This window comes from Gavia stellata, chromosome 9 (genome assembly GCF_030936135.1).
Source record: "Gavia stellata isolate bGavSte3 chromosome 9, bGavSte3.hap2, whole genome shotgun sequence".
Taxonomy (NCBI): Eukaryota; Metazoa; Chordata; class Aves; order Gaviiformes; family Gaviidae; genus Gavia; species Gavia stellata.
In genome coordinates, this window is record NC_082602.1 from 39,846,233 (window position 1) to 39,856,232 (window position 10,000).

A 10,000-nucleotide genomic window follows, 5' to 3' on the forward strand; every position below is an offset into this window, starting at 1 on the left:
TCCTCCAGTTGTATTCAACTACTGTAAATAATTTGCCGTGCTTTTTGTGAGCTCAAAGGATTCAATGGCAACCTTCCACAGTAGCAGCAGGGGGAATTAGTTTACTTGGAAACGATCTGCGAGTGTGTGTATATACTGCTGGTGAATATTAGATGATTGGATAATGAGGTGTTAGCAAGGAGAGGCTACAGAGAAGTAAATATCTGTGGTTTTTAGCGGGCACTTTTCTTTAAAGAATGTGTTACTAATGCAAAGCATACCATCCTAGATGGAAGACACGACTTGACGGGCACGGGGACACAACTAACTTGAAGCATGACGTAAACCGCCATCATTTTAAGCAGGGTATCAGTATCTAGTGTTATACCCCGAGCAGAAGGAAACAAAGATTTTCAAGTACACAAGGTTACAATTTCGGGAATTTTCTCTGCCGTTTTAAGAGGCTGAAGCTTATTCGGGCTCCACTAAAATCCGGAGAGGTTGTGGGGCTGATTTCAGTGGGAGCGGAACCAGTCGGTGACGCTCATTTTCCTCACGCTGCCTAAGCGCATGGGGAGTGCAGCCCGACGCGTGAGGATGCGGAGCACTTCTGAATCCACCGACTTTCAACTCCGTGTGTTTAAAAGCCTGGCTCTGCCGTTCTCGCTTACATTCAAGGGCATTTTGATGCTCTGTTGCCCTATTACGGGGGTGTTTACTTTTAGTTATTTAGTTTGTTATAATGGTTATTAGAAGTAGGACTTCAAGAAGCAGCGTTCAGATTTTCACATTCATTTGCAATGGTGCATCTTACTTGAACAAGCATTTATGGGAGGTTAGGCAAAGAGGATTTGGCACTCTATTTTTAACATTTAAATAAAGCAAATCAATTAACATATCGCACAGAGGAGCTATTGGTTAGTGACATTTATGTAGATTTTCTGTAGCATGTAAAAGTGGCCTTTATTTTCCTAAGTGATATTTTCTGCTTAGAGTCAAATTCTTTTCATGCAGCTTACAAAAATAAATACTTGTATTTTGCTAAGATCATAATAGCTCATTAGAAGAGGCTGAATTTGGACCTAGACTAAAACCTAACACCACAGGGCTGAGCATGCTTACTTGAACCTATAATGTTGCTAGTTCTCGCTCTCTGGGGAAGGAGAGGACTAGGGGAGAGGATTCAGCCTTCTTAATTGTGAACCTCATTAGGGACGGTTGCTAGGCAAAACACACACCTACTTTCAGTGCATATGAAAGAGATAAACAATACGTCATAGACCATAATGACTCTGGTGCTCAGGGCGACCTTTAATTATTATATTTTTGTTCTCTTATACCTTAGTTATTAATGCAGAAAAACAAATTAGTTTTGTGTGTGTGGACTGCAGCAGATTTGTAAATCGTCTTCCATTTTTTGTTGTCTAGATTGTATTTCCTTCTGATAATTGTTGCTTGCCTCATTCATTTCTCTGTGTGCCCATTGGTAAATGCTATTTGAAACGTAAAACGACAATGATTGTATTAGCAGCTTAGTATTCTGTTATTATTTAATTAATTTTATTAGTGTAAAAAGCCATGATCCTGTCAATACGTTAGTAACAACTCGCAAGAGAAGTCCAATGGAAACTGATGTGCATGGCCTGGCCAAGCAGCCCTACGTCAATTCACAGCGGTTTTGAGGATTCTATCTCTTTAAGAACTGAAGATATATTTGACCCCTATGCACTTAATTTTTTGTCAGCCCTGAAGTGGCCAGGCAGTTGGACTACACGATTATTTTAGGTCCCTTCCAACCGAAAAATTCTATTCCATTCCATTCCTTTCCATTCCATTCCATTCCATTCCATTCCATTCCATTCCATTCCATTCCATTCCATTCCATTCTATTCTAATTTTATTAATGAACAGGTTACCTAAAAGCCATTGTCTATCTTTATGTTGGTGTATTTTACAGTGCAAAGTGACATTTAAAACTAAATTATTATTTTGGGCTTTGTGGGAGAATAAATACATATGTGCCCGTGTGCGAGCGCAGCTGCGATAGCGTGCGAGTGATTCGGGGGCTGATGGGCTCCAGAAAGATAGTATTTCACAATTCTGGATTTTCAGAGACACTTTCCATTCTCCTTTTCATCTCAGACTATCTTCTTTTAGCAGTTCAGGCAAGAAGTCAATCACATTGAGTCAGTCTGAAGAAAAACATTTTCTGCTGTTTTTCTCATACAAACCCCCTCCTGCCGTAATCTGCAGTACGGCCCAGCCACAGGAAATTGACCTCACAGTAAATTCTTTACAGATTCGGTCATGTTTTTACCATCCACTTAAACTTGCATACATAACCTGAGACTGTACCTCTGGATCAAGGAATATGACAAGCCAAAATAAAATCAAGTCAAATTAAATAGCAAGAAAAAGCTGCAAGCAAAACAAGGCTGAAAAAAAAATAAATAGAAAAAGATGAAAAATCGGTTGTGACTGCAAAACTGTAAGTATTAAATAAAGAAAGAAGTCAGAAGCAAATTCAGGAGCGACCGTATTCTGGTTGACAAGGGCTGAAAAATACTAATGGACTTTTTTAATGGGTGGTTTGATGGATGAGAGAAGAAATTATGTAAAAGTAAATGTAGTAGTGTATCAACATAAAGTATGGTGCAAAAAAAAAAAAAAAAAAAAAAGGCATTGCAAATAAAAAAAGACATGTAAATGTGTGCCTACCATTTTCCAGATAAGAAGGGGCCGTACCTTCTGAGGGGTCAAGGCGGCGAGCCCGCCTCCCGTGTTTGGAATTGTTGTGTACAAACATGTTGTCTGAGACAGCCAGCACGTGGCCATCCACATTGACTGTTGTTGATACAACAACCTGAAAAAGAAAACAAACCCCGGAATTTAAAAAATCCTGCATGTTTCCACAACCGTAGCTACAGAATCAGATCTGCTTTTAAGACAAAACAACATCACAGCCTGTTACTTTTCGCTTTAAACGAAGTGAATGACAACTATGAATACATCTTTGTTTATGTGGCTAACACTGGTGATTTTTAACTCACAATTGTTCCTCTTCAGAACCTGCTACACTAATTAGAGTTTAATCTCCTATTATGCTAACAAATGAATTCAATTCAGGGAAATATTCTTCTAGCCATTAGTTTCAGAAACACCCCTCTAGCCACTCATTTTAAAAGCTGCTGTTTTGATTGATCTGTTGATATATTGATTAGATAGTTTATCTAATTAAAATTTGTTCACTTGAGACTGTCTTCAAATGAAGGGTTGCGAGGATTCCAAATAAAAAAAGCTTAATAAATCAGGAACCATCGTAACTCCTCATTTTTTCTTCAGTAAATGATCTCCAGGTCAGTTTTACAATTACATTTAATGTCTGATAATGAACTTTTTTGCATCTGAAAAGACCGAGTTGAATATGAATAGTGAAAGTGTTTTCAATCCATGAAAAGTATCCCTTCTCAAGTTCATTTGGATGGTGATTGACCCTGGTATGTCAATGGAATTTCCTCCTTTATTTTTGAGTGAAAGGCTCCTATTCTTGTGTCCAGGTTCAGAGTCCGGCCATAGAAGAGATGATGGATAGGGCCTTCTTTGGCTTCCAGCTGCTTCTCAGTAGAAAATGGAAAAGGAACATATGCAAAACGCACAACCTTCCCGATAAAAACACCTACACAATGGAGATGTGAAACTCCTTCCGGAAACGATATCGCATGAACACAAGCCACAGAGGAAACTGTGAGATGCGCCCGGGTTTGTGTGGAACGCAGCTTCACAGGTCGATCGCTATTATCCCAGACAGACATTTGCATCTTATTTAAATACTCCAGCATGGGCCCTGTGGTGTGGGTTCCAGATTTTCTAAATGAAGTAATCACTTCCTTTTCTTTGGGGTTTAACATTAGAAGAGTCCTTAAAGTCATTGGCCAAGTTAGGCCTTATCTACCCTACTGGCGACGGCGGCAAAAGCTAGTACAAATTTTAGCTTTCGCCTTCCATTTATTTTACTTCGGGGTATAACAAAAATGATTGCTGGGGTTCTCACACCAGCTCCTATACCCAAACACTCAATGAACAAAAACGGAAGGGGAAAAACTAGCCTCCTTTTGCACAGAGATGGGCCAAGGCATCAGAAGAAGATTCTTGTCTGCTTCTATGTTTTGGCTCACCTCTGATCCTGTTTCCTATTCACAACCCATAATTAGCTTTCAGCTATCACAGCACCTTTTCTCTGTATCCTGCCTCCTTTGAGACAGCCATCTGCGATACCCTTTAGAACAGCCCGAGGGCAGTTCTCTGCCAGGCTGCTCTGCTTCCCCACCTTTCTCCTCCCAGAAGTGGACACTTTCACTCTTGTCAACATCCACTTTGGAGAGTGCTGAGGTTGCACGCTCATCTCGGCCGCAGAGCTGCTGCCAGGCCGCTGGGCTATCTGCTTTCACTTTTAATGAGAATCGCAGACTTTAAGAAATATTGCAAAACATGCAAGTGTGATTTTCAGCAAAGATTTCTGGATTTGGTTCCTAGAACAGGGTATATTAAAAAGACAGAGAAAGGTGTATATAAAAACGACAACTATTTTTGTTCTGTCATGTATATATAGGTCAGTCACCAAGGGAAAATACTGTAGTTCAGCAAAAGAAAGTAGACATGCTATGCTTTGTTATAACAGCTTACTCCTGCAGTGCACCTAAAGAAAGGTGCTGAAACAGTGAAACCAGTTAAAAATATTGTTCGAGATCTGACATATTGTTAAATCCAGTTAAACCTTCTGAGAGGCAGAGAGATTAGCTAAAGAGACCCAGGAAAGTCTTTCTAGTGCCTACTGGCTCCATTGTCGACCACAAGATCACTCATGACTGATGCTTCATTTAGTCATCGGTGAGACAAAGAGGACATTTCCACTCATTCCAGGTTTGACCTTCTGTTCTGTTCAGATGGATCAATATCACCAATGCCACGTGAAGCTGAGATGCATGAAAAATGGAAGCTTGGCTCAATTGTTTTGAAGAAATATTTTTTCCAGCTACAGATCTTTTCTGTTGGCTGGCTCAAGGGTTCTGGCTTCACCGGTTGGTTGGCTGTGCATGAAAACAGATGTCACATGTTTTGCTATCAAGTTTAACCACAAGTTATTCTTCTCAAAAATAAGAAAGTTTTGAACATCTCAGTACTAGTTTATTATTAGTCTCAAACATGAATCATTGTGAAATATTTTGAAATAAAAAGCATATATTTCCTAACAAGCATTTCCAATGACCCCGAATAGGGAGGAAATCGTTTGTCCATCACGTCAGCTGTCTCTCTGTAGTGTTATGATTCACCACAGGGTATTTCAAAAGCTGTAAGGAGAAAGTGAGGTATTAAACATTTTCTAACACAATTGCAACAGACATGTGGGCTGGACCACCGCTGTTGGATTTACAGGTTGTGAATGTGAAAAGCCCCTGTGTGAGATCCAAACTTCACTGCGCTCCATGGTCATGTCTGTCAGTAAGACTACTTGGTCTACATATGTAAAACCTCTGCAGGTCTGAGCACATGCCACACTACAACGCAACGTGTTAGTTTGAAGGAAAACTGTGGAAATACTTTCTGAGGAGAGACCCACGTGCTTCAGCATTGATCCATTACCGTCCACTGCAGAACTCGGTGAGTCTCAAGAACCAGCATTTAAATTAAGAGGGGAAAATGCAAAATAGCGACAGCATCTTTTTTAAAGGCACGCAGCATTGGAACTACACTACGTAGAAGCACCGATACTGTTTTTTCTTAAAAAAAAGTTCAAGATGAAGACGCGAGTAAGTCTTTTATATATTGTTTATTCTTTAAGAGGGATCTGTACCTGGAATCTTCGCATGTCTCGCGGGTTGCCTGCATTCTTCAAACAGTTCTGATTGCACTTGAGGAAAAACTTTAGAAAGAATCTATAAAAATACAAAATTGAAATCTATTAGATTCATCAAAATGTAAATCCAATTTTAAAAAGTTTAATAAAATTTAATCATAAATAGTTATACCCAGAAGAATACTGGTAGTGAAATATTACTTTCCTATTAGTTAATGAACTTATTTTAAAGCATAAGATCTCTGTCGTAAACAGAACATTATTGCCAGGGAAAGGCGAATTTATATTTTTAATTTTTCAACAACTACAAATGTATTGACTCCAGGCCATATCCTTAGCTCGGTGTGGGAAAGTTGATTTCAATGACTCATTGACTTCAAAGGCAATGACTTACACCAGATGAGAATTTGTCGCTATTTTTTTAATACGTTTTATTTTTTCGCAACTTATATTAGCAGTAATGACCTCTATGTCAAAAAATTCCAAGGTAATGAATGATCAATCTTCTGAAAAACACTTGGCTTTGCCTCCGGTTTGGAAACTCTCGCTATTCAAAGGGACTCCATCCAACTCCTGCTGACTCCAGGGAGATCCAGGCGGGATCTGCCCACCGGCAAGGCCCCGGTTCCCTCATTGTTTTTGAAAGGAAAGGAACATGGCAAATTAGGCCCTGCCTTATGACCTCTTCAACCTTTGCCAGCCTTTAACTGTGAGGAGTCACTCTACCCAGGGATGGAAATCCAGCTTATTTTTGCTGAGCGGCAACTAGCGATTATTTAGGACTAACCCTTATCATCTAGGCATCTCCCAACAACCGTTTTTGTAGCAACGCTGCCTCCCGGGAACACAGCAAGCACTTATAGGAAGGCAAAAAGCTTGGAAAGGTGCAGATTCCTTTATCCCACCCTCCTGTACTTGCTGGGGAACGAGCTGATATGCGATGTCTCCACCCTCCAGGCTATGCAAGATGGGGGGACCCTCGCCGTCCTGCCCTCGTACAGGAGGATGTTCACAGCCTAACGCCTCTTTTCTTTATAGAGCTATGTTTTCACATTTCGTAATTTAAAAAATGTTCTCTGGGTCTGATTTTTGGCTAATGACTGACAGCTAATGACAAGCAAAGCTCAGGACCTACTCCTCACCCAGAGTTTCTCAGATGCGCCAGCCCAGCAGCTTGTGCTGCTCAACTTCATGCATGTTGAATAGCCAGGTTAGGCAGAGCTTTTACATTTAGAATATGAAGAATTATTGTTTATTCATGTCAATCTTTAAAAGTGACTGTGACTATTCTCGCTGCATACACCTCACAGAAGTTTCCATGTGCCAACAGCATTCCTGGCAGGAGGCAAGCCAGGCGCCTCTTCCCTTCTTCAGCACCCCACACGGCCCAACCGCGGCCGATAGAAAGTACGACCGTGGCTGCACCGCATTGCGCTCGCTCCTGCGGAGCATCGAGGGTCGGACAGGAGCAATGTGGGAGTATCCCCATATCACAAACTGCTGCTTTTAATCACAGCTCTTCCTTTTCAGTTAAACCTAGAGCAGGACCCTAATATTAATACAGGGTGCTAATGCTGAAGGAGCGATCTCTCGTATCAGAGAGGCAAGCAGGGAAACAACTAGGTTAACTGAAACTGCATAAATAAATGGATACTGTCGGGTCAGTTGAACGCATGTTTCTTTAAAACTTCCTATCCCAAAATGCGTAAAGGGGTTTTAGCTGTCGAGTTGACAGAGCGGGATTTCCGGGGTTGTTGATGTGATCTCCTAGCTCGGATGTTCACTTGAGCTCAGGTTTTCTGCACACTGTTGCAGGGACACTATTAGCGACTCCATGAAACTGCTTCTTTGTTAGCCACACCCTCACCCTAATTTTATCTGCCTTGTTTTGGGGGGGGGCTTAAGATACTTCTGATCTCCAGGTCAGCTGAATATAGGCTGAACGTAATGGCATTTCTGTCATACCCCTATTCTTTATTGCACACCTTCTACCGCATGGACTGTGACGGTGTGCAAGCACCAGCTGATGCCCACATCAGTGCAGGACCACCAGGCACTGGTGACAGGACCAGTCAGGAGCTGGGAAGAGCCTCCTGCTTTACAGCTCCCTAGTGCCACAGCCAGGCTGAAGAGGAGTATCTTATCTATTTTTTTTCCGATCTCAAATGGGTGTTGTGAGGCTTATTGAGCTAATGTTTGTAAATTGCTCTGAAATTCTCCCATGAATTGCGCACTAGGAATGCTAAGTATCGCTCCTCGTGGGTTGTTTTTAACGTGAAGCATTCATGATGAATTGTTTCTATACAGAGAGCTCACATCCGGTCAAAAAAAGGGCCGTTAAGCACCCTTTCGCTAAACATCAACTGGAACTGCTATTTGTTCAATTATTTGGTGAAAAAGACCCATGCTTGGTGGAATTAGACATCTTCAAGTTTACCAGGAAGAACCTGAGCACTGGGCTAAATACTGAAGCCACAAGGCTGGGGTGAACACAGGCAGCACTTGTATTTCATCTCTGCTGCATTCTTGATCCTGAGATATTTTATTTTCTTTTTTAATCTTTATTTTGGGAGAGTTCATGGAGCACAGGTGGCATCAATACAAGATTTTCAGAGGAAGACCACACAAGTACAAACCGTATTCCCAGGCAGGCCATTTCTCAAAGCTTGCCAGGCGAAGACGATCGACTTGATCGTTCCTCTCGGCTGACCAACAAGGACCGTTCGGTTCGTGGGCGCTACGAACCCAGCCCTACGGCAGAGGGAACAGGGCCAGATGCTTTCTCTGCAAGCCCTGCGCTCCCGAGACAAGATCGCTGCGACACAGTAAGAAGCGAGGAGCTGGGTTGGAGCTCGGTTTGGTCGTGTCTCAAACTTCGCTGCTACCAACAGAATGAGAATGCAAGCCTTGCTAGATTTGCCTCTCCCTGCTATGTTTTGTATTATACGCACAGATTGTAGACTTTTTAGTAAATACAGTCTTGCGAACAGCCTTCCCAAATATACGAAGCCGTTCCCAAAATACTGATATGGAGAAAAACGCAGTCTTTGTGATGTTCCTTTGCTCTGATTTTTTCACACTGCTAGAAAGGGGACTGCTACCATCTTAATTAAAATGTATTACCTACCACAAGACTTCACTATTTTAAGATAAAATTTACATCTTTTATTAACTCACCTCACCTATACACTTAGCTCACGATGCCTCTCAACGCCCATCTGCCATTCCCGTACAGTAAGTCACTTGATATTCCACCCACCAATTTTTCCTAACAACCACTGTGCAATTAAACTCAACACGTTCTGTTGCGAGGTAAATTAGGCACACCTGCGGCCAGACTTCATTTGAACTGCATCAGAAAAGGACCTAACAAGGTGAGAGCGTACCACAAAGTTATAGGCCTGTCAAGCAATTAGGTTTTCACTTCTGGGACATCCGCACAGTGCAATTATGCTACACATTACAACCTGGCTAATCTTCTGAACAAATGTCATGTCTCGGAGAAGCTAGTAAAAGCAGTTCATCTGCAAATGCGTCTGCTCTTAAGCCTCCACCTTATGCACATAACAACCTACAGGAGACGTTTTTGTGATATGAAAGATGGTTTTTCCATAGAAGAATTTTTAAATCCTGCAAGTGCTTTTTCATCCTTTTCACCTCTTTTTAACCTTTTGGAGAGGAGGTGTTGTAGCAAATAGACCAGAAAGACTTTTGTACTTGAATTTCAACACCAGCAAGAAAATACTTGGTATTACACGCACAAGCGGTGGCTTTAGTTTGGTGCGATTCAAATACTGTTTGGCTAAAGGAATGTTTGTGGTGGAAAACCAACTACTACATCCCAGAAAGCTCATTAGTAAAGTGTATTTCCACCAGACCCCAAACAGAAGCGTCATTCATGCAAATAAACCTCGGCAGGAAGTAAATGTTTAATTCTTTTTATTTCAGATACTGAATACGAGTGTCCTGGCGACAACACCCTAACCCAAAATCTGCCCTGTCGATAGGTGAGGATCTCTGGTAAGGAAGTCATCCGAAACCTGCAGTGACAAGCAGCCTCCACCCCTTTATCAAATAAGATCTTCCCAATGTACGACTCCAACCGGACAGAGGACAGAAAACTGCATCAGCCCTGCCAGCACCATTTTGCATTATTCCAATAATTCT

At 41.6% G+C, this 10,000-nt stretch overlaps 1 protein-coding gene across 10 annotated transcripts in view; it reads right to left on the reverse strand.

Annotated features, from left to right (window-relative positions):
- Positions 1-10,000, reverse strand: part of EBF3 (EBF transcription factor 3) — a 119,457-nt gene that overhangs the window by 37,660 nt on the left and 71,797 nt on the right. For 5 of the 10 annotated variants that reach the window (XM_059821453.1, XM_059821456.1, XM_059821448.1 and 2 more), the window contains 2 exons: positions 5,831-5,912; positions 2,725-2,842 (listed from right to left, as the gene is read on the reverse strand). In XM_059821453.1, coding sequence (XP_059677436.1) covers positions 2,725-2,842; positions 5,831-5,912 — 200 coding nt within the window. Of the gene's footprint in view, positions 1-2,697; positions 2,843-5,830; positions 5,913-10,000 lie in introns of all 10 variants that reach the window. The other 5 variants (XM_059821454.1, XM_059821446.1, XM_059821451.1 and 2 more) reach the window with 1 other exon arrangement.